Source organism: Sitophilus oryzae, unplaced genomic scaffold (assembly GCF_002938485.1).
Source record: "Sitophilus oryzae breed Bouriz unplaced genomic scaffold, Soryzae_2.0 scaffold_1499_pilon_pilon, whole genome shotgun sequence".
Lineage (NCBI taxonomy): Eukaryota > Metazoa > Arthropoda > Insecta > Coleoptera > Curculionidae > Sitophilus > Sitophilus oryzae.
Genome location: NW_022146168.1, coordinates 1,823,213 through 1,848,289, shown reverse-complemented (window position 1 = coordinate 1,848,289; position 25,077 = coordinate 1,823,213). Strand labels below are relative to the sequence as shown.

At 33.3% G+C, this 25,077-nt stretch overlaps 2 protein-coding genes across 2 annotated transcripts in view; both read right to left on the bottom strand.

Moving 5' to 3' along the window:
- LOC115877828 overlaps nucleotides 1-25,077 on the bottom strand; it is a 298,544-nt gene that overhangs the window by 54,167 nt on the left and 219,300 nt on the right. The window lies entirely within an intron of this gene.
- LOC115877832 (actin, muscle) lies at nucleotides 23,208-24,718 on the bottom strand. Its single transcript, XM_030894159.1, has one exon. The coding sequence runs from the start codon at nucleotides 24,626-24,628 to the stop codon at nucleotides 23,498-23,500; it is 1,131 nt and encodes a 376-aa protein (XP_030750019.1). The 5' UTR covers nucleotides 24,629-24,718; the 3' UTR covers nucleotides 23,208-23,497.

Below are 25,077 nucleotides of genomic sequence, written 5' to 3'. Positions count from 1 at the left end.
AAAATTGTTCAATAGAATATTTTTCTTTTGTAGATAATCATTCCAATTCAAAAAAAATCACCTTTTTCAAATCACATAAATTCTTGTAAACAAAAAAAAATGTGACATCGAATTTGACTATGTATAGTGTGACCAACGGATCTGTAGCTACGGGGTATCGGCAGGGGAACGCAGTTGTAAACAAAACACGCCCAACTTCATTCATAAAATAGGCATGGGCGTACGGTGTTTTATGAAAATAATGTGTATCATAAATATAATTTTCAGATTAATAATTTTTTTCAAAAAACTTTATCCTGTTTGAATCGTTACTGTTGAGTTAGCAGATAAACACTAAAAGCTTTTATTAAAGCTCCCTTAAATATTTTGATTAATTTTATTATTATGTGTTGTTAATATAATTGAAGAAATAATTACAGCTGGGGGTTGGAAGCTTTGGTGTTACACATCAAAATAAAACACTAAATCAGCACAATACACCATAACACTTTTACTTTTACACTGGACGCACGTTTCTCTAACCATGTTAACATCATCAGCAGATGATCAAGACTGAGTCTTGAGGTATATTTATTTATATATCTGTACTAACTATATTTTTTTCTATAATACATTATTTTAGATATAACTATTTCCAGCAAAAAAAAATCTTGAAAATAGTTAACTTTGGAAGCGCAAACAAAACATAATTTTACACACCAGTAGATCCAATATTGCCTATTACACCAGATATGGTATCGCTCCGCCAGCACTTTTTAAAGGTTAGGTCATTGTCTACCTATGTTTCATCCAAATAGATAATACTTGACGATATATTCGAATTTTGCGTATATATTTATCTCTCTCTGCAATATAATGGGCCGCTCCATTAATATTTATCTGTTATTTTGACATTTACTCCAAAAAATCCATTTGATTTTAATAACCCCCTAAGCGTTTCCCTGCCAAAGGAAAATTCAATTCTTCCTTCAATTTTTGCAAAAGCTTTCTAATTGTGAGGACGACTTTGAATTCGAAATAAAATCTATTTATCAAATTCCTGACCACTTAGAAATCAAAGTCGTCGAGCTTTTCAACAGCAGTCTCACGTGGCCGTTTCTTTCCAGGGCTGGATATCATTTTATCGGGGTTAGTTTCCAGTCTTTTTTTTTATCTTCTGTGTGAATTTTTTTATAGCCGATACGCTGACTCCGGTATAAAGAGATATCCGCTTAAGTTTACGTTTAAGCGGCAACTTAAGGGAAGTCTCTGTAGCTTCTTCGTCGCAAACCCTATTATGAACACAAGGAAATAAACCAAATGAGTTTTCATCCACGTTTATTTACATTTATTTTAGTTTAGCTAAAATATTTAGGTAAAATGTGTGCTTTTTATTTTAGCCAAATTTAATTTTAATATTCTAATAATTATATTATTATTATTCTACTTACCTATATAAATTAGCTATTATTTCTCTTATCCTGGCTATGTAGCGTCTTACCCTTAACAAATTTATTCATTTTAAAATACAAATATGCGATCAAACTTATTATTAAAAACTACTAACGAAAAACATTATAACAAGATAACAAAACAATAAAACACAACTTAACTATTAAATATACGAAAAATATAGGAATAAAGTTTAGGATAACCGGTATAAAATAACGAGAGAAAGTAATAATGATCAAAAGAATGACACCGTCACTGGATATTTCAATAGTATTCAATATTTCCACTCTTTTCAGAAGTGACCGTGAAGTTGGGGATAAGGCTAGCGAATAGGAAAGGCGTAAAAGCCATGGCAACCGCGTGGTAACAAATCCTGTGACGTACTCTCGCCAGCCAATCATGTTCGATGAATAGGCGGCCATGCGCGGCGATGCCGGTTTGTCAATGATGTCCTTGATATATCTTCACCTTTCGTAATAAGCAGATTATACAGAATGAAAGAAATAAGTTATTAAATAAAACATATCCAACAATATGAACCACGTTAAAATTCCTTAGTAATATACGTCAGAATATATGCTAAACACATTATATATAATAAAAATATATTAACTTTATAGTTCATGTCGGGCAATTTTGCAATTTTATAGATAAACGTGGCAATATCGATTTTTTTTTCTCGCATTCCTTCCGTAGCTTCAGATCCGCTGGTCAAACAGTATAGGGTATTATAATTGTAGTTAAAGATGAAGACCTTAACCCCCTGTAGCTACGAAATGAAAGAGAATAGTACTTATATGTTAATAAAAAGATAAATCGTATTTTTATGGAGAGGATGGCACATGTTTTTTGAAACACCCTGTATACAGTGCCTTGTTAGTTTACACCCTGTAAATTACGTCTCTTTACCTGTACTATTTATTTTTAATAAGTTACAGTTCTATTTAATTACATTCAGACGAAACAGACAACTATACGACCCTGTCGCTCTATTTATCACTTTCGAGTCTCTCGAGATTTAATATGTAATGCCAACATCCTTACCGAGGACTAACTTGACAACAACAACATGAAAGCACTAACAGAATCGGTTTGTATGTAAATCCGTTCCAGATTTGCTTACCTTCGCCGTCATACGTGCATACGTACGTGTATGTGCCAGAAGTGCAACGGTCCCTTTGTTAGCCGTTAAACTTTAATGCCTATTATGAGATGCAAAGACGGTCATTCTTCCGTTACAACGACGTTGTTATTAGGAAGCAGCGTGACACCAGTGCTCTCAAATATTACTCTCAGAGGTTAAGAGACTTTAGGGGATTAATAAGTATAGAAGTTCTAAGTACAGAGGCTTCTGTGTGATTGAAACAAATTTACTAAATTGTTTGTTTTATTATCAATTAATATTATTTTTGAATGTCATCGTCATAGTACGCGAACTTATAGATCTATTTTGTCTCCTTTTCTTCAGTTATAACTCATCATACAGTCTCAGGGCAAAAACCAGTAAAAAAAAGACAGAGGTTAGATTCTCCATCTAGATCTCCATCAGCCGATCTCCTCCAGCTAGATCTCCATCTCCGAGATCAGTCGTACCAAAGTTTATGGCAAGAATGATTGTCGTTTTAGCGCACTCAGTGATGAGGTGTTCTGGGCCCGAATTCTGTAACTTTGACATAAAAACGTTACGCTTTCAAAGCGGTGAGCGAAAGTATGCGATAAGCGGAACGTCAAGCAGTCGATTTTGGTATTCTCCTTGCTGTGCGAATCGTTTTCTGGATACGCGTTGAGCACATATTGACAGCATCGAAATTTTCTAGGTATATAATAGTCAAATGTGATTAAAACAATGAAAAATGTCAATGTTACGTGAATTTTATAACCTATTGTTGAGTTATGTCAACCTATTTTTCTATGGATATGTCATTATTCTTATTATACGAGGGAAATGTTGAAGACGCTTCTCAGCATTTTCGATGTTTTGAACAATATTTATAGCTACCAACTTGTAATTTGTCGATTACTTATTTAGGAATTTATAGAACAAGTCGTAGTTTTCACTAAAGAGCAAGATAACGCATGAAATCACAATTTTTTCGATTTTCACTGACAGCATACTGACAGTTCGACAAGCAAAACGATCCTTTAAGGCAACCGTTTTCAAAGCGCTTAGCGCAATCAGTAGAGACGCTAAGCGCGTCAGACGAGAATACCCAAATCGTTAGTTAAGTGCGCGCTCAGCAAAAAATAACGTCATATACGCTGAGCGTCTAAAAGCGCTTAGCGTTTTCTAAGTTACAGAATTCGGGCCCTGGTGTTTCCTCATTTTCCCCACGAATCTGCATTCATCGTTGTTTCTTAGCTTCAACCTACTGAGGTGTTCATTGAGGAGACAGTCTCACGTTAACTAAACTCAGTGACAATCCGAATATTGTTCTTGCTTAAATCAAGGAAAATCTTTGATTTTCTAGGTCGTATATCTTGAAAAGTTTCTTCGAGGTCTTAGAACGTTGGGGAATTCCCATTCCAGATTACGGATGGAGTCTTCGAGGTTCTTGAGTTCCGCTTTCAGTTGGTTTCCACTTGGGAAGCAGAACAGTTCTGGACCCGAATTCTGTAACTTTGAAAACGCTCAGCGTATATGACGTTAATTTTCGCTTAGCGCGCACTTAACTACCGATTTGGGCATTCTCGTCTGATGGTTATTCTCATTAGGCGCTTAGCGTCTTTACTGATTGCGCTAAGCAATTTGGCTAAACGGATAATTTAAAGGACCGTTTTCCTTACCGAACTGCCAGTAAAAATAGAAAATATTGTGATTTTGTGCGTTCACTTGTTCTTAAGTAAAAATCACTTCTTCTTCTATAAATTCCTAAATAAGTAATTGATAATTTACGACTTGGCAGCTATAAATATTGTTCAAAACATCGAAAATGCTGAGAAGCGTCTTCAACATTTCCCTCGTATAATAAGTATAATGACATATCCATAGAAAAATAGGTGCTCAAGTCTACTTGAGCACCAAAAAAGGAACCTTCAGTGTATTGAGCAGTAATAATCCCCATCATGTTATATGAAAGCGAAAGCTGGGTGCCGCGGCCGTACAGCTGGCACACGAGCGCATTAAACAAGTTGCAACAGAGACACCTTAGACAACTGTTGAGAATCAAATGGTACCACCATGTCTCAAACGTATCAATCCTTGAAAAAGCAAGCTGTGAGAGCGCTGAAGTCATGATTACTAAATCTCGCTTAAGATGGGCTGGCCACGTATGCAGGATGCAAGAAAACCGCCTACCGAAATCTCTTCTTTACGGTGAACTTGTAGAGGGTAAGAGGAAACCGGGTGGACAACTCAAAAGATACAAGGATGTTTTTCATGAAAACTTAAAGGGGATAAGTATGCAGAATAAGTGGGAGGAAGCAGCGCACAATAGAACGCAATGGAGGAGAATTGTAAATTCAGTTAATAACGACAACCAAAATGTAAAGAGGCAACAAAGTAATGAGATTTTTGAATGCCCGGAGTGCCGAAGAGAGATAGTTACATCACGTATGGGGCTTTTCAGTCACAGAAAAGCTCATGACAGGAAACGCCTTGCGTAACCATCTTCTGATGCGTGTCAATTACTCGTCAGCGAGTAATGGCAGTAAGTAAGTAAGTAAGAAAAATAGGTTGGCATAACTAGACATAACTCAACAATAGGTTATGAAATTTACGTAATATTGACATTTTTCATTGTTTTATCCACATTTGACTATTAGATACCTGACAAATTGCGATGCTGCCAATATGTGCTCAACGTGTATCCATAAAACGATTCGCACGGCAACGGAAATACCAAAATCGATTGCTTGGCGTTCTGCTAATCGAATACTTTTGCTTATTCAAAATAAAGTATCGTTTTGTTTGTCGAACTGTCAGTAAAAATAAAAAAATATATTTTTTTTGTTCGTTCTCTAGTGAAAACTATATCTTCTTCTATCAATTCCTCAATAAGTAATAATTGACAATTTACGACTTGGCAGCTATAAATATTGTTGAAAGCATCGAAAATGATGAGAAGGGTCTTCAACATTTTCCTCGTATAATAAGAATAACGACATATCCATAGACAAATAGGTTGACATAACTAAGACATAACTCAACAATAGGTTATGAAATTCACGTAACATTGACATTTTTCATTGTTTTATATTTATTTACCTGAGAAATTGCGATGTTGCCAATATGTGTTCAACGTGTATCCAGAAAACGATTCGCACGGCAACGAGAATACCAAAATCGACTTCTTGGCGTTCTGCTAATCGAATACTTTTTAAAATCGAAAATTTAGGGGACAAAAATTTATTCAAAATAAAGTATCGTTTTGTTTGTCGAACTGTCAATAAAAATAAAAAAAAACTATTTTTTTGTTCGTTCTCTTGCTCTCTAGTGAAAACTATTTCTTCTTCTATCAATTCCTCAATAAGTAATTGACATTTTACGACTTGGCAGCTATATATATTGTAGAAAGCATTGAAAATGCTGAGAAGGGTCTTCAACTTTTCCCTCGTATAATAAGAATAATGACACATCCATAGAAAAATAGACATACTCAACAATAGGTTATAAAATTCACGTAACATTGACATTTCTCGTTATTTTATCTACATTTGACTATTAATAAACTATTAGATACTTGAGAAATTGCGATGCTGCCAATACGTGCTCAATGTGTATCCAGAAAAAGATTCGCACGGCAACAAGAATACCAAAATCGACTGCTTAGCGTTCCGCTAATCGAATACTTTCGCTTACCCCTTTGGAAGCGTAACGTTTTTATGTCAAAGTTTCAGAATTTGGGCTGATTTGGGCCCTGGTCCAGTTAGTGGAATGTTCGCTCCTTTTCTAGCTAGATCGTTTGCTTTTTCATTACCTTCTATCCCTTGGTGGGCTGGCACCTAAAGTAGGAGGACTTTATTTTCTTTGCCTAATTTATTCATCGTAGTATACAGGGTGGCGCACCTCATTCGCCTTGGTTGATTATACGAAAACGAAAAGATGTAGAAACACATTTTTTTGTGGGTATATGTAGAGAGGTAATGTGCATAATTTAAAATTATTTTGAAATGTACAGGGTGTGTCAGAACTAAGATCCATACCAAAGTTATATTTTTTCTTATGGAACACCCGGTATTTTATTTCATTTTTGGATTCTTGGGCATAAAATAAGGCATTTATTATAAGGGTTTAATATGTTTAAATGCTTTGGTTTTTGAGATATTTAAATATGCATGCTATAATAAAAAAGTTTGTCAACACCCTGTACATTACCTTTCAGACTTAATTCTTGTGCTGATTTTGAAGCCACAGGAATAAGCTTTACTAAAAGAAATTATTGTTTCAATATGTATACAGGTGTATCAAAAATTGCTGGTCGATTTTAAATATTTATTTTACATAAAAACTTCGTTATTTTAAATACAACACTATGTTTTTTTTAATAAGTCGAAGCAGATTTAAATGCTCTTTCAAACTATGTTAGGGTTTCCTATACTTATCTGGCTCAGATTTTGAATAAAAAGGATTTTTCAATAAAATGGCAATCAAGATGGCTGGTGTCGCCATGACAATTTGCTAGTGACAGTTAGTAGCTATTTTCAAAACTTACATTAGTTTATGGACTTTATTTAAATTTATAACAGTTTACTTTTATTTAAATTACCTACAAAATAGTTTAATAAGTAAGTATTTATTATTTTATCAAGAAAAATAAAGATGTTGTTCTTTGATTTATATTACGATGACTTAGATATATTGGATTTTCTATAAAAGAACCAATTAAGGCAAATTCATTTTCTTCACTTCCAACGACAGGTTTCTGTATGATAGGTTTTTCATATACCGCACTATGAGCTCTGGAAATAGGAAAAGTAGTTTTTCAAAGGAATGCTTGTCAAAAAAATTCCTATTTGAATATCTTTGAGCATAAACCCTTCAAGCCAACAAGCAATTGTCCTCACAAAATAAAATCACTAGTAACATTCTTTCCGCCAGCAGACACTGCTTCATTTTTCTTGATAAATTAATAAATACTTACTTATTAACCTTATTCCAGGTAAATTTAATAAAAAATAGCCTGTTATAAATTTAAATAAATTCGATAAACTAATGTCGATTTTGAAAATAGCTGCTAAGTGTCACTAGAAAATTGCCATGGCAACACCAGTCATCTTGATTACAATTTTATTGAAAAATCGCTTTTTATTCAAAATCTGGGCTAGATAGGTATAGTAAACCCTAATATAGTTTGAAAAAGCATTTAAATCTGCTTCGACTTATTTAAAAAAAATACATAGTGTTGCATTTGAAATAACGAAGTTTTTATGTAAAATAAATATTTAAAATAGACCAGCAATTTTTGATACCCCTGTATACATTTAAGGAAGCAATCAATTTTTTTAGTAAAGTCTATTTCTTTGGCTTGAAAGTCAGCACAAGAATTAATTCTGAAAAGTAGTGTACAGGGTGTTCACAAACTCTTTTATTATAGCATGCATTTTTAAATATTTTTATATATCTCAAAAACCAAAGCATTTAAACATATTAAACCGTTATAATAAATGCCCTATTTTATGTACAAGAATCCAAAAATGCAATAAAATACCGGGTGTTCCATAAGGAAAAATATAACTATGGTATGGATCTTACTTCTGACACACCCTGTACATTTCAAAATAATTTTAAATTATGCACACTGCCTTCTCACATATACCTATAAAATATTTTGTTTCTACATCATTCCGTTTTCGTATAATCAACCGAGGCGAATGAGGTGCGCCATCCTGTATATCATCATCATAGTTGTTAGAACCAGTGAGTCCTTTGATTATTTTTGCGGTACGAACTTGAGTACCTTGGGGATGTGCGATCTTAGAAAAAAAAACTTCACGAGACCTCGCAAAAAATGTGGCCTTTTCCAGCTATCAAATAGTCAATGTAAATCAATTTAAACCACCCTATATATGGGTGCACCACCCTATATAAGACTAACAAATTTAAGATCTAATTTGTGTACATATCAATTGACAGATGTCGGTAGACCATAACACATGTAAATTTGCTTAATTAAGTTTACATGCGGTCAATCCACTTTATAGCTAATCAAGATATTGACTGGTTCGGTATAAATCTTACTACAGATATAGGGAACCCACAAGGGAGCCTTCCCTTCGTCAGGGTAGTTTAATAGATCCAGAGAAATCAGTAAACCTAGAACGTTTCTATATTGTTTGTTAATACAGTTTAAATATTACAATTTTGCGACGTTTTACAAGAATTTTCTTATAGACAGTATATTTAAATATACAGAAATCATACTGTACAAAACAACAACACCCAGAGAAGATATACAAACCAGATGTAAACAGAAAATTAGATGTATTTTCCAAATACTAAATCAGCTAAGAATATCACAATCAAAACACTACTTATATGGGCATTATTTTGGTTAAGCATACTTCGTATTTAAAATTAGCACACTGTGTTCTATTTATAATCCTAACAGTGATTTACCACATTCAACGCATATGTTCTCTGAATAAGGCCATCTGTGCCTATTTCTACGAAAGAAATCACAAAAACTTTTAGCCGGATATTATTTGAATAATATAAACGTAAGTTATAAAAGAAGAGTATTTTATGAATCAAAATATGAGCAAAAATATTTTGTGGATATACTGGAAAACCAAAAAGCTTCAAACTTTGTCTATGATTATTTTTTAATTCGTTTTTAATTTTTACTTACGTTATGTTTATTTATATTATGTTCTTTAAAATCAAAGAAGCGATTGCCATACATAACTAACCTCTACAGATGCATGAGCAATACATTCATTTTTATTAGATAGAATTAAAAAAACCTCTTTTATTTTTCTTTTGGAGGTTATTGCTTCTTTCATTATAATTTTGGAGTTAAAATTTATTCTGTGCCCTGTGTCCCATGAATGCTGCCAAATCTTAGATGTGTAAAAATCGCCCTTTGTTTTCCTATCTTTATTTTTTCCAAAACGTCTCGTTTGTATGGAATTTTAAATTGTATAGATTGTGTATTATTATCATTGTGTGTATTCTGTCTATGATTTGGGGTTTGTATTTCATTTAATGTTTTGTCAATAAAAGACGGTGCTCAGTCGTTTTTTATTAATGTAATTTTATGTGGTTTATATCCCTGTTTAGTGAATTATTGTCTGAACATATTATTTTTGCCCTATCATATAAACTTTTTATAACACCTTTTTTACACTTATATTGTGATTTCATGTGAAGTATCTGTCTGTATTTCTTGTTTTTTTTTCTATGTTTATAGAAAACCAAAAAAATAAAATAAATAAAGAAGAAAGAAATAAAAGAAAGAGAACAAACCGTTTTCGAAAAATTTCACAGAGCAAAAAAGTAATATACTGGCTATATTTAAGCTACACAGAAAGTTACATTTTAACAATTTCACTCATATTATGTGGTCTAACTCCCAGACTAATATCGATGTATTTCTAAATAAAATGCATATCCCTACTGCAGTGTTATTTTTAGTATCTGTTTGGATTGGTAAATAAAACTCGGGATCTTTACAGTAAAACTTTATTTTATTACTTTACACTCAGTATTATTATGTTTGCTTCTCTAAAAGGAATTTGGGTCAGGAAAGGGTGAAATAAAACTTTTAATTCCATTAGCTGGGCACGAAGAAATGTTCAGTTGCTTGCAGAACGTGGAGAAAATAGATTTGATTTGGCATATATCTTCTTAGAGTGAACAAAACAATTAATGAACTTTTAGTTTAGTAATGTTTGTAATATACAGTGTGACCTAGTGCTACGTAATAGCTCAATATCTAATTTCCCTTCTCGAGATTTTTTAATAGTAGCATATTTTAAAAATTCAAAATAGTCGAAAAAAGACGTTGATAGAAATATGTTTACATAAAAAACATTTCTATAGAAAGCAGATATTTCTACAGAATTGTTTTTATAGAGGATCGGGGAATAACATTTCCAGATCTGGAATAAGCTTCTTCTAAACGTCAAGTACGTTTGGCAATTAATTACCATTTATAAACTTCAGTAATTGCTAATAAACATTATAGGAACATCAAAAGAACTTCAGAAGCAAGATCAATAAGAGATCACTTCTTATTTAGAAGAGTTTGATTTCGACTGCTAGAAAGTATCAATGGACTTTCGCATATAACAAAAAATATTTATGTTATCATTTTTTGTCAGTCCGTCTCTGTGCTGGGACGCAACGCTCGAACCTCGCAGGTCGACGGACGGAACGCAAAACTCAACTGAAAAACTCTCTGCAATCTGCTGATATTCGACAGATTGTAAAAACTGGCAAAACATATTTGGGAGAGTAAAACTACTCTTTTCTTTCTACTATGATATTACCATGCTTACGACACTAAAAGGGATGCCAATACAGAAAAAATCCAGTGGCTCTCAAATTATTTTAAAAATATTTTTTTTAATTTTAAAACTTCAATAAATCGGTTATTTTGACTTATCTGGAAAACGGTAAAGAAAAAATATATGTTTATTTTATCGAGACCTACCAGCCCGCAAAAATATTTGCACTTATTTAAAACTCACCCTGTATAAGGTGTATCATAACATATTCCTACATTTTCCGTTGTCGAAATATAGAAAGCCAAACTCTCTCAAAAACTTTATAAAACTAAACCAAAACTGATATTCTTTTCCCGTATATTATTCAGTTCCATCCCCGTCCACATCTTATGTACTTTCTCGAATTTTAATATTAACTTTTATCCTAACGTCGTCTCTGAGGTTTAACTGCAAGTTCAGATAAGAATTGACTGCAACGTCTGAACTTTTCGAAAGTATGCATACTTGAAAACTTTTTGCGCATATTCTCTTATAGCTATTTTTATGACAAATCTGAGACTCCTATTTCTCGTAGATTTTAAATAATTTTATATGGGGCCAATTTTTTGTCTCCTAAAAATATTTTCTTTATAAAATAATAGATATTTACGTTAAGTCCAGTAAATTACACAATACAGTATGATTGAGATTTTATTTTATATCTAGAATTCCGAAACATATACTGTAAAAGTTAACTGGGGAAAATTTATTTTATTTTATTTTATTTTACTCATTACAAACACCTATTGAGGTAGCTACATGTAAAGGCCTAAAGAAAACAAATACAATTACAATTACTTAAAACTAGACATGTACTACAAAAGTACATACAAATATTATAAATAAAGTATATATAACAATAAATAAAGTAAATAAGAATAAAGTACATAATATTTAATTTATAAAATGTGCAATAAAGAAAAACAATGAAACCTATCACACCAGATTTGTCTCCTGATGCACCAACAAGATGCGCCTAAGTTCGCCAAACTTAATGCTAAACATATCGGGAATTGTGTTCCCAGACAACATATCATTACAAATGGTGGGCATAAACGTGAATGGCGAGAGGCTTCCACCATCAAGGTAAAAAAGATTAAACTTACTCACTCTCAACCTAATCTTTGGTACCCTAAACTTGATGCTATTAATCAGACCACAGTCAGCATATTTTAAATTATTAATAATGTTATATACAAACATGATAGCCTGTGTCCTTCTCCTAGAGGCCAGCGAAGTTAACTGAAATGTTTCCAACATTGATCTGTAAGAAATCATTGTTGGATACATGTTGTTTCTTTTAATGTAAATATAACGAAGGAAACGTTTTTGAACCTTCTCAATCTCGTTACTGTGCGTGTAACAATTGGGAGACCAGATATTTGACGCATATTGAAGAGGCGGTCTTACAAGAGAGGTATAAAGTCTTGTAGTTGATTGTATATCGAAATCTTTACTATTACGCATAAAAAAACCAAGAATCCTATATGCCTTGTTAATCAGGTAGTTGTAATGAATGTTAAATTTAAAATTGTCCTGAAAAATCATTACGAGGTCTTTAACTTCCTTACACCTCACAATCTTATAATTTCCAATGTAGTAGTCTTCAATGACTGTATTGATCCTCCGGGAAAAAGAAACAACACAACACTTTTTAGTATTAACAAGCATCTTGTTCTCCTTAAACCAGTCCAGAGCTAATTTCAAATCAGTTTGGAGAGCCCTAGTATCATCAATATTATTGATTGGTTTAAATAATTTAAAATCATCCGCAAAAAACAGCCCCAAAGACACCCTCAGACTCTCAGGCAAATCATTAATAAAGATTAAAACAAAAGAGGGCCCAGTATACTGCCCTGGGGTACCCCGGAGGTGGCAACATATTGATTGGAATAAACATTACCTATCTTAACTCTTTGAACTCTAGAAGTTAAGTATGAAGATAAAAACCACAGCGACTCACCTGATAACCCGAGATCTGCCAGTTTTTCAATCATAACACACAAATTCACCTTATCATAAGCATTTGCACAGTCCGTATATATGATATCAAGTTGCTGTTTGTTTGATATTGCCTTCGATACATGTTGATGTGATTGATGATGTAGGTTTGTAACTGTTGACCTTCCCGGCAGGAAACCATGTTGATATTTTGAAATTCTATCAGATATAAATGAGTATATGTAGTTATATATAATTCTCTCAAATATTTTAGCCAGACTATTTAGTAAGCTGATAGGTCGATAATCATGAACATTTTCCCTCTTTCCCTTTTTAGATATAGGTGTTACAGTGGCTTCTTTAAGCTTGTCAGGAAAAATCCCTGCTTCAGAGCTAAATTAAAAATATGTTTAAGGGGGGCGACCAGAAAACTAGCACATCCCTTATATACATATACATATAAGGAGGTATATTATCAGGACCAGTTGTTTTTTAGGCTTTAAGGTCTTTATGCTGGACAGAATGTCATCATCGGATACCCGAGGGAAACGAAAGCCGCTCTCATAACGACAAAATTGTTGTACAGGGGTATTTGGTTCAAATACAGACTGAAAATATTGCGCAAACGCATCAGCAATACTCTGTTCATCTCTCAAGTCCACATTATTTGAGTTCATCCTCCTTGGCACACCCCCACAATGTGATCTGTTGCGCACGAATTACCAGAAGGTACTGGAATCGTTATTGATATTATTGTTAATTGTTTTTTTATAATTAGCATAATTTAATCTTGTCAGTTTTTAATATCATACCTCAATGATCTAAATTCATTAATACCTGACAAACTTACTCTACTTCTAGCTTTTAGAGCATGTAGGTGGTTTTTCCTTCTAGTAATATGAACCAGGTCCGAGGTGAACCAAGGAGGATACTTTCTGACCCGAGAAGTGTCCCTTACCGTGCACTTAGGTATCGAGGTATCCAAACATCTATACATGTGTTTGTAAAAAGCATTAACACCTTCGTTTACATCCTGACAAGACAATACATCCAACCAGACACATTCGCTCAAAAGATTAAATAACAGGAGGAAGTTACCCTTGGTAAAATTATATTTATAGCCCCTCATAAACGTACTCACTTCCCGCTCCCTCTGCAACGACAATTGTATGTCTATTGCTGGGTGGTATGTATCCTCCGTAAGTAGGGGACACTCTGACCGTGAAATTATCGCGTCAACATTTGAAATGACTAAATCCAATTGTCTACCCGTACTATTATTTACAGTATTCAATTGCCTCAAATCGTGTAGGCTCAAAAATTGTTGCATCAGGAGACATTTATCATCAGATCCTAAACAAAAATATGGCAGGTTAAAATCACCTAAAATTAAAATCTTATGATTTAAAGTAGATAAAATATTTTCTAATACACTTAAAAATCTCTCAAAGTTATCAATACCACTGTTAGGTCTCATATAGACAATACACATATATAAAATAGACTTTTTAAGTTTTAATTTAATTAGGATACATTCATTATAACAGTTTCTGTCTATTACCTCATAAGATATTTTCTTTTTTATTGCTTCACTTCTTCTATCTCTTCTTATCACTGAATACCTTTTGTCAAAAAATGATGTACAATCAGAAATTAATCAGTAATAATAATAATTAATTCAAATTATTTAATATTGTGTGGATAAGACTTATTTTTTAAATAATTAAGCATTTTTTACAAGTAATAGAATATCCTAGTAACAGCCTCCCCTCCCCCATGCGGTAGTCATTAGTATCCATAAATCCATAGAGAAACTACAATATCTCTTGACGGATGATAATTAAAAGCCAAAATGACATTTCTGGCAAATTTTGTAGTATAATTAGTGGTTAAAAATTTTAGTTTCAATTAGCGTAGAAGTTTGTACCTCTATCTAGATTCAACATAAGCATTGAGAATTAGTTAAAATTAGTGGTAGTAATATACAATTAGTAGAAAAAGTTAACAAACTTTCAACTTTTCCATTATTTATACTTCAAAACTTGCGAGGAATGTCATTTAGGCCTTTGAATATCAACCGTCAAGAGAAATTGTAGTTAGAAATCAAAAGTTTATTGTTTTGTAATCTAAATATTAAGCTTTCTCTATGGATACAATTGGATATTAATTTTAATTTGTTTTTTAAACATGATCGTAAATTAAAAAGTATAGAGTGTAATTGAAACCACTAATTGCGAGACTCTGAAGTTTAAAACCTTATTTTTCGGACTGAAATAAAGTATGTAAAATATGACTTACAACTTACAATACAGTATATGAAATAAATGCCTTTTTTCTCAATAATCTTTCAATTTTTAAAATTTAAATACTTCAAGAAAGAGTTTTTAATTTCACATCAGTCATCTTTTCTGCTATATTAATCCAAAACACAAATATTAAGTTAGTAGGTGTAGCTATTTAGAATTAATTGGTTAAAACACCTCAGACTTAAGTAAATACCTGCCTATTATGTTAATATCTAAAGATAAACATTTTACAAGCCAAATTTGCTATTTTAACCCAACTGTCTAAACTGAGCTATGCTGTTTTGGAGCATTAAATGCAAAGCTATTCCTGGATCGAGTATTAAGGAACTTTGTAGGCGAGTCTATGCATTCTACAAGGTGTATCAAATTGATTATTTCATCAATTCCACTTAAATTTCTCCACTTAAAATTGATTACTGTAACAGTCAAATTTCCTCGCAACGACCTCTGTGTGCTAGCTCATAAATTATCGCAAATAACTGTTATTTTTGCATCATGTTTACTATAATTTTATTGTTAAATATTATTTTATTTAGTATTTTACCATTATGCAACCCGATATACACCGCTAGATTATACAGCTTCAGCTCCACTGTCACTAATGCCGACCAGCAGTAGGCTTTTTGTCCATCTCTCTATATCTTTGATCATCACTTTTATCCGTCACTTGTCACTGTCAGATCAAATCAGATGTTTTTGGATTTATTTATCCTTTGTTTTGGTTATTGAAATTTTATAATTATCAGATAAAATTTCGTAGTTTAACTGGTTATTTTTGATGTGGATCGCAGTGTGCAATTCGTTCTTTTAATTGTGGAATTTCTGAGTTTAGTTCGTTCATTGACCGGATATGGAATATGGCTGAGGAGAAAATATTCTAGAACATCATTTTTTATTTATGCCTTTTTGTGAGTTGGACTAGTCAAGATATATAGTTCTCTATCTATATCCTGGAGGGAGATTTCCGGTTGAAATCTGATTTTGTGAAGGAAATCGAATCCTTGCATCACTTCTTGTGTACTCCCCGACCGAGAATATCGTCGTGAAGAACTGGCTGCCGTTTCGTGAAGCATTCTCTGTTGGTGAATAGCAGGTCTTCGTAAAGAAGGATTAAGGCTTCCGAAACACATTTGGTCAGAGACGTGGTTGGATTTTGTGGATTTTTATGGACCACCGACCAATTTCCGCAATGGGATTAAAATAGCCAAATTTTTCCGACCGATATTCCGATTCCACGTGCCCTAGAAGTCCCCGAACAGTTCCAAGAGCAAGAAGACCGATCCAGACCGTAGCACAGAACAGTCCAGAATTCCATCCGTTCCTGTTGCCCGTGTGTAGAGTTACCCGTTGGACATCATAAACCCTCGTTGATGTTTTTTTATGTTCACCTTTTGAAGTCCTACACCTGGCCGGCATCCGTACGTCTGCTAACATCCGTGGGCTCCAGTGACAGTACACCGAACTGCTGTACCCTGCTGTAGCCACCCCATAGCTATACACCGTAGCTTACCCGGAGGAAGTTTCAAGTAATTTCAAGACTGTAGAGTAAGATCGTTTAGATATTAGTATAATTTTAGACTTGATTTATGGGTATAAACCACCCTGATTGTATTTAGTATTAAGTTAGATAAGAGGGTTTGACGTCATAGGTTTAGTTATTTCATTTAATTTAAAAATTATATTTTCTCTTCCAACCTTTCGATTTAAACTTCTTAACATATTGCATTTTACATTTCGTTAATTTTTTTATATATATATTTAACTTTTTAATATTTTAATAAATTGCTTAAATATTTTTAGTAGTATTATTTACAGTTTAGTCTCATAGTTAAGTTAGAGTCACTCAAGTTCAAATAATTATAGTAATATTTGAAGTTCATGGTAGTTGCACTCAACAGTTCGAGGTTAGTGTTGAAGTCTACTTAATAGTTACATCTTTATTGCCGAGTTCATAGAGTATAATCTCGTGGCGTCCTTTTATTAATATCTTTGAACCCCGACCGCCCGGCTGTTAAAATTAAAAAACTAGTGGCCTCTATGCAACTCATTCTGCATTAAGTAAACTTGTGTTTTATTGAACTTCAAATTAAAAAGGGCGTGGCATTACTGTATTATCACTTTCATTTTTTAAGATTTGGACCTCGATTCTAGATATTTTAAGGAATTAATTTCAAGTTCTGAATTTCGCTCCTTCTCATTTAGAATTAATTGACTATTTTTGTTTAAATTTTTTGGTTACAGTGTTTATGTTTTTTTTACCAGCGTGTTATTTTTTATTTTAAATACCTACATATTTTCCTTTTTTTTGTAATAGTTCTATTTTTATTTGGGAATAAAGACCAGAGAAATTTTATTATTTTTTTAAAATATAATAATATTTTCTAAATACGCTCCGATTAACAACGATTGAAATAGTTGGCAATACTGGTGTAAGAGGATTACTGATTGGGACTGATGCAAAAATAAATTATAGATTGAAACATTTTTGCAAATTATGTCTATTTAATGACGTCAATTTTTTGTCTTTTCTTGAGCTTCATGAAAATTTACAAAATTTGACTTTGTTACTTGTGAAATGGTCATATTTTTCAATGTAAAAAATTATAATTTTTCTATACAACTACAGTGTTCAACTTAGAAAAGAAACGTTAACAAAATAAGAGCACATTTTCATCCAGGCGTTCAAAACAAGGTCAGAAAATGAAGGTATTTGGCGAAGTAACTTTTAACCAATACGGGGTGGCGCTTCTCATACGCCGCGGAAGCTCCAAGGAGAACGGTAGTTTGTATCGCAATAAAATTTTGGCAGCATATGTAGGTTAACTGAAAGCATTTTAGAAAAATATATATAATTATACAGGGTGTCTCCAAAAAAAGTGACACATCAAAGTTGTGATTTTTCTAATGAAACACACGATATATTAATTGATTTTCGGATTCTATGACAAAAATAAAGGTAAGTTTTATTAAAGAATCATATACCTAAAATCTAAGGATTTTCACATATTTCACATTTTGTGAAAATTAAGAGTAAATTTTAAATTTCGATAACAGCTACCTAAATTTTAGTTGATTAAAGTATAGCCTGATATTTAATTACAGTAACCATTGTATGTTAAACATGGTGAGACAAAATTAATACAGAACATAAGTCACTTTTAAAAGCAAGTTACTCCTTTATTTTAAATGGAACACCAAGTATATCATTCCGGTATTCAATGGGGAATTTATATATCTTCAAAATATTATTAAGGTTGCCTACCCCTCAGACAAAGATTTTCCTAGATATTTTAATTTTTATGATTTTACGTCAGTAGATCTTTATTATTTGAAAAAATCTAAGGTGGCTGTGATATACCTTTTGTTAATTTAACAAAAAATAAAGATTGTAGAGTAAAATACTCAATGGTAATAAAAAGATACACGTTTAAAACATATTTTAATTATTACAGAATTAAAACTGGATATAAACCTATAATTATGTGACAAAATTATCTAGATGAAATCAAATGCTCAAAATGCTTCCGTTCCTGTTAACTGCATAAAATGATTGTTTTTTCAACAGGCTCTTTTTATTTTAAAAGGCATTATGTGGAGTTATACCTCGAAAAGCAGCTGTAATAATTTTTCTCATGTTGTCGACAATAGTTGATCGAGTTTTGTAAACACTGTCTTTAACATATCCCCATAAAAAACAGACTAGATAAAATCAGGACCATTTAAGTATTCTATTAATTGGTGAATGCACACTGCATTCACTAACTAATAGAATCATATTAATTCTTTCTGATGTAGGATAAGTTTGCATTTTCGGCAAATTTCTGAGAATTTTTTTGTTTTAACTGACGCAAAATGATAACTAGTTCTTAAAGTTGGACACCACCCTGTACAGAATGGTAATTTTGAGCATCGTTTAATTTTATTTATTAAATATCAAAAACGTACAGTTTGACTATTTCAAAATACTGTTAATCAGAAATTAACAAACGAAGATGGAACGTGACAAGACCTTATAAAGGTACATTTTACTTTTTAAATTTATAAAAATATGTAGAACTTATTTCCATCGATTTCAAAAGTATTTGATTAAATATTGAATACCTTCTGACAAATATTTTTTTGGAAGAAAACTACGTTGATACCTTTATAGGCGTTTAATTATGAAACTTTATTACGAGCTTGTAAATTATTTCTTTCTCACTCGGTATAGTGTAATACAACAACATAATTCTAATTTTATGCACCGATCCATCGGAAGTATAATTTATTATAAACTCGAGTGCTCTGTGTCGATTAAAAATGTTCATTCAGGAGATGGATTTACATTAATAAATTTCGGCCAATTCAATATTGACAGCCGCTATTATTTTAACTACTTAATTAATCTATATACAGTACGTCCCCGGATTGTCTTTACAATAGGAAAAAACAATTTTATTAACTTTTCGAAAATTTTTTTATGCATTTGCCTAAATGCATTTTACCAAAAGGAATATATAAAATGCCTTCAGTGGCTGGGACAAAAAAATTGTAGCAGGGGATCTCGATGACACTGTTCTTTTGTAAATTTATTATACAGGGTCCGGCAATAGTGAGTCGGACATGTGTAGCTTCTATAATAAAAAAGTTAGGAATTTTGTTTAAGTGCAAACCGTTTTTTATTTTAAGACGTCTGACTCTTTGATATATCTTTTACTATGCTCTCTGGAACAGCATGCGGCTCGTCTGGCTGCCGATACCTGTTGCGTTCACTACTGCGAATCAGAAGAAGATCCTATATTTGTTATAAATTTAGTCCTATAAATTCTAGTATTCAATATAAATCGAACATGTCTCCATAGCGCAGTGCGTAGAGTTTCCGCCCACGAACCGATGATTCAGAGTTCGAATCCGGGCCAGGACAAAGACTTTTTTATTTTATTTTTGTTTATATTCTGATAGGAAAGTATTAAATAATTCTGGTGATTAAAAAAAACAAATATTTAATACTTTACTATCAGAATATAAACGAAAATAAAATAAAAAAGTATTTGACGACCCGGATTCGAACCCTGAATCATCGGTTCGTGGTGGGAAACTCGCACTGCGCTATGGATACATGTTCGATTTATCAGTAGGGAACGCAACGGTTACCGGCAGCCAGACTGGCCGCATGCTATTCTAGAGAGCATAGTAAAAGTTATATCAAAGAGCCAGACGTCTTAAAATACTTATTTTTCCGACGTTGCTACCTCTCGTACTATAAACTATGTATTAGGATGTATTTCAGGAAAAAAAAATTAACTTCTACAGGGCTCAAAAAAGTGTGAGTGGGGCGGGATGATATTTCTTAAATGAAACACCTTGTGTATTATTGCATTTATTATTACATAATTCTAAGATATTATTAAATATATTTTGACAGTTTCATAGATGTTAACAAATATACATATATGAGAAACTACATTAATTTTGTCAGCCTTTTTAAACAAATTATTAAAAATACAAGAAATGTCCTGAAATCAAAACTATATTAGGTACTGTTGTTGGTCTGTACTTACTTTGCTACAAATATCGTAATCTTAAACCATACAGGGTGTTCAAAATTTTATGCCAAACTTTCTAAAATATAAAATAGTTTTTCTTCGTTTTTTTTAATAGAACACCTTGTATATTATTTCTATGTTAGATGGAGAATGAAACATAATATAGAATAATAATAAAACCGCGAATATTTGCGAAACCGCTAAAATTTTTAAAATACTTTAAATACAAAAAAATGTTTATTGTTTAATCCTCCATCTAACAAAAAATAATAATATAAAGGGTGTTCTATTTATTATAAAAAACAAAGATAAGCAATTTTTTAATTTACAAAGTTTGGGCATAGAATTTTGAATACTCCGTAAGCTTTAAGATTACGATATTGTTAGCAAATTAAGTACAGACCAGCTGCAGTAAATACCTAATATAGTTTTAATTTCGGGACATTTATTGTATTTTTAATTTTTTTTTAGAAAAGACTGAAAAACATACTTTTTTATTTATTTACGAATACCTTTGAATCTATCAAAATATATTTAATAATATCATAGAATTATGTAAAGTGGTCAAAAAGGAAGCCAAAAATTAAATTATATACAGGGTGTTTGTTCTATTTAAAAAAATCGTCCCAATCCACTCACACTTTTTTGAGCCACCCTGTAGAAGTTAAATATTTTCTTAAAATTCATCTTAATATATACTTTAAGTCTGCACATAAACAAGATTCCTAACTTTTGTATTATAAGAGCTACAGATGCCCGACACATTATTGCCGGACCCTGTATGTGACATTAATGATAAAATAAATGAGTTAAATAAATTATTAGAGTTGTTAGATGACTGTCTATTTTCATTTTATTTTTTTATTTTTATTCTTGGCTTTTGGTCGTTAGGGTTGCAAAGATGTTACTGGATTTTGTTCATTATTTTATTTTTATTGCGACGCGACGTTTCGACAGTTTATGTCTTTTTCAAGTCCCTTGAACGTAGATTCCTACAGAATTAAAATTGTTAAAAACTGGACAAAGTACAATAACACATATTAAAACTATTATTTTAATTGTTTAGGGACATCACACTTTAATACACAGCACGTATTTTCTCGCAGACCATTTTGTATAAAACATATTCATCGTTTCAATAGCCGATGTCTACTCAACTACTTTTCATTTTATATTATTACTCAAAATCTCAATTGTATTTTATGGTGGTTACCTATAAAAGGTAGATGAAATTATGATCTTAATTCCCGTTAATAATGTCGCAAGGGAGTCATGACTCTATTTATGGTTAGCGTAATCAAGACGATATAAGCTTATACAATATGATCGAGAAAAAAACGGCGTCAGCGATGGCTCTGAAATGAAAATCGCTGTTATTTTATATGTAAATTTATATGGGGAATGTTATCGATCGTTATTTCGAAGCCATACAACTGGACGCCGTTTTTTTATCATACGGTATTAAGCTTCATTCAAACCCTCGCAATTGGAATAAATTAGTGGTTTTATTTAGCGTATAAGGTTGTTCCTTTAATTTCAATGTAAGCATTCAGAATTATACTTCAAAATTTGCGAGAAATGTTATTTTGGCCTTTAATTATCTTCCGTCAAGAGCAATTGTGGTTAAAAATCAAAAGTTGATTGTTTTATAATCTAAATATTAGGCTTCGTCTATGGATACAACTGACTAACGCAAGCTGTTGCTAGGATATTGTATTAATTTTAATTGTATTTTTTAGACATTGTGAATAATCGTAAACTAAAAAGTATAAAGTGTAATTGAAACCACTAATTTATTCCACTAATTGCGAGGTTCTAAATGAAGCTTTTAGTTCAATAAGAAATAAAATAATTGAGAAGTTCATATTATTGAAAAGTCAGTCCAACAAAAAATCTTATAAGTTTCATAGAACAGAAATAAGTTAAGAAACATTTAAAAAAAAGAAAGACAGTTTATAATAAACGAGGAGAGGATATTATTGAACAGTTACTTATAAAAGTTATGTAAAACTGTAAGAAGTTGACTTAAGTCCAGTGAAAACCGATACAACATTAAAAAAAGAGTAGGAGATTCAAAGCCCGAAACAATCGAGTCGAGAATATCCTCTACCCAAGCTTGGAAAGGTGCGGCTCCGAAAATCTGGAGACCCCCAAACTAAAACTATCCGATCTGTTTGTTTTCCGAAGATCGCCGGACCGCTTGCCATACCTTATAAGCGATTCTCGGCCAGAAATAACCCGGATACCACTGCCAGAGACCCGCAGCTATTTCCAGTTTTCGTTTATAAATACCAGTGACGTTTTTAGACATGGACCCCACCTCCCGCGCGCTTCATACATGGACATATTAAGTCATCTATGAGGCACTCGTCTCTATTTTTGGAAACTTTCTATCGATGCTGGCGCCCCCTGGTGGCGAATTTTGTATTTTTTTCGACAGGGATTTGGGTAGGAAAACACATTCAGATACTAATATATAACTCAAAAAAGTTTTTTATTTAAAAAAAATGAAACATATAATAATAATAATATATACTTAATAACACATTTGGGGTGGTAAAAAATTCAGAGAGAAAAATCAAAAGGCAGGTGTGTTTTATTATATAGATAGGTTTTTATTGACCTGCCTAAGTAATAAAATAATTAAGTTACATTAAATATTAACAAATAAAACTGTAAAATATAATATAAGATGTTAAATAAGATATATACAAGGTGTTCTTGTAAAAGTAAAATAAAAAGTCTGTCTGGCAGTATAACCACGGTCGCATTTTCTCGGTACTGCTTGTTGGAATGCAGCGTCGCACAACATATGTCGATGATGATTGTATAGGTAATGGTAAATAAAATGCAGCAGCTGGAAGGCGCTTAGAAGCACTTGCGGTGGACGATGCCAGGGCCGGATTCGTCGTATTCCTGTTTGGAGATCCACATCTGTTGGAAGGTGGAGAGGGAGGCCAAGATGGATCCTCCGATCCATACGGAGTATTTCCTTTCTGGGGGAGCGATGATCTTGATCTTGATGGTTGAGGGAGCGAGGGCGGTGATTTCCTTTTGCATCCTGTCGGCGATACCGGGGTACATGGTGGTACCACCGGAGAGGACGGTGTTGGCGTACAAGTCCTTACGGATGTCAACGTCGCACTTCATGATGGAGTTGTAGACGGTTTCGTGGATACCGCAAGATTCCATACCCAAGAAGGAAGGTTGGAAGAGGGCTTCAGGGCAACGGAATCTTTCGTTACCGATGGTGATGACCTGTCCATCAGGCAATTCGTAGCTCTTTTCGAGGGAGGTTGAGGCAGCGGCGGTGGCCATTTCCTGTTCGAAGTCCAGGGCGACATAGCAGAGTTTTTCCTTGATGTCACGTACGATTTCCCTTTCAGCGGTGGTGGTGAATGAGTAACCTCTTTCGGTCAAGATCTTCATGAGGTAGTCGGTCAAGTCGCGACCAGCCAAGTCCAAACGGAGGATGGCGTGGGGCAAGGCGTAACCTTCGTAGATGGGTACGGTGTGGGTGACACCATCTCCGGAGTCCAAGACGATACCAGTGGTACGACCGGAAGCGTACAGGGAGAGTACAGCCTGGATGGCGACATACATAGCGGGGGTGTTGAAGGTTTCAAACATGATCTGGGTCATCTTTTCTCTGTTGGCCTTGGGGTTAAGGGGAGCTTCAGTAAGAAGGACTGGGTGTTCTTCTGGGGCGACACGGAGTTCGTTGTAGAAGGTGTGGTGCCAGATCTTTTCCATGTCATCCCAGTTGGTGATGATACCGTGTTCGATGGGGTATTTCAAAGTGAGGATACCTCTTTTGCTCTGGGCTTCGTCGCCGACGTAGGAGTCCTTTTGACCCATACCGACCATCACTCCCTGATGCCTGGGGCGACCGACGATTGAGGGAAAGACGGCGCGGGGAGCGTCGTCTCCGGCGAAACCGGCCTTGCACATACCGGAACCGTTGTCAACGACAAGAGCCGCAACATCGTCGTCACACATGTTGTCTGATGTGGTCGTACACTACTGCTCACTAGACAGAAATTAGGTACAGCTGAAAAGCTTGAATGCGACTGAGGCAGTGAAGCGCTCGCGGACGGTTTTATAGTTGGGGGGCGCAGCGGCGCCGGGCCCACGCGTCGCGACGGCGGACCGCTCGCGTGCCGAAAATGGCCATGCGGCCTAAACGCGGCCTGGCTTACCCTTTACGTTCGATCTGCATACCGATATACCTAAAAAATACCTGTAGGTGCAGTGAAATACAGAGGTTTTCGGTATAATATTATATCTATTCTTTTCATAATTATTCTAAAAAATAGTAAAATATTAATTAATATTTTTTGTAATTATTTTACATTTATTTTATTAATTTACATTTTTCATACTAGTTAGCTGTTTTAATCTAAGTATTTTTTAAAAAATATTTAATTTTTTTTAAATATAAAATTTAT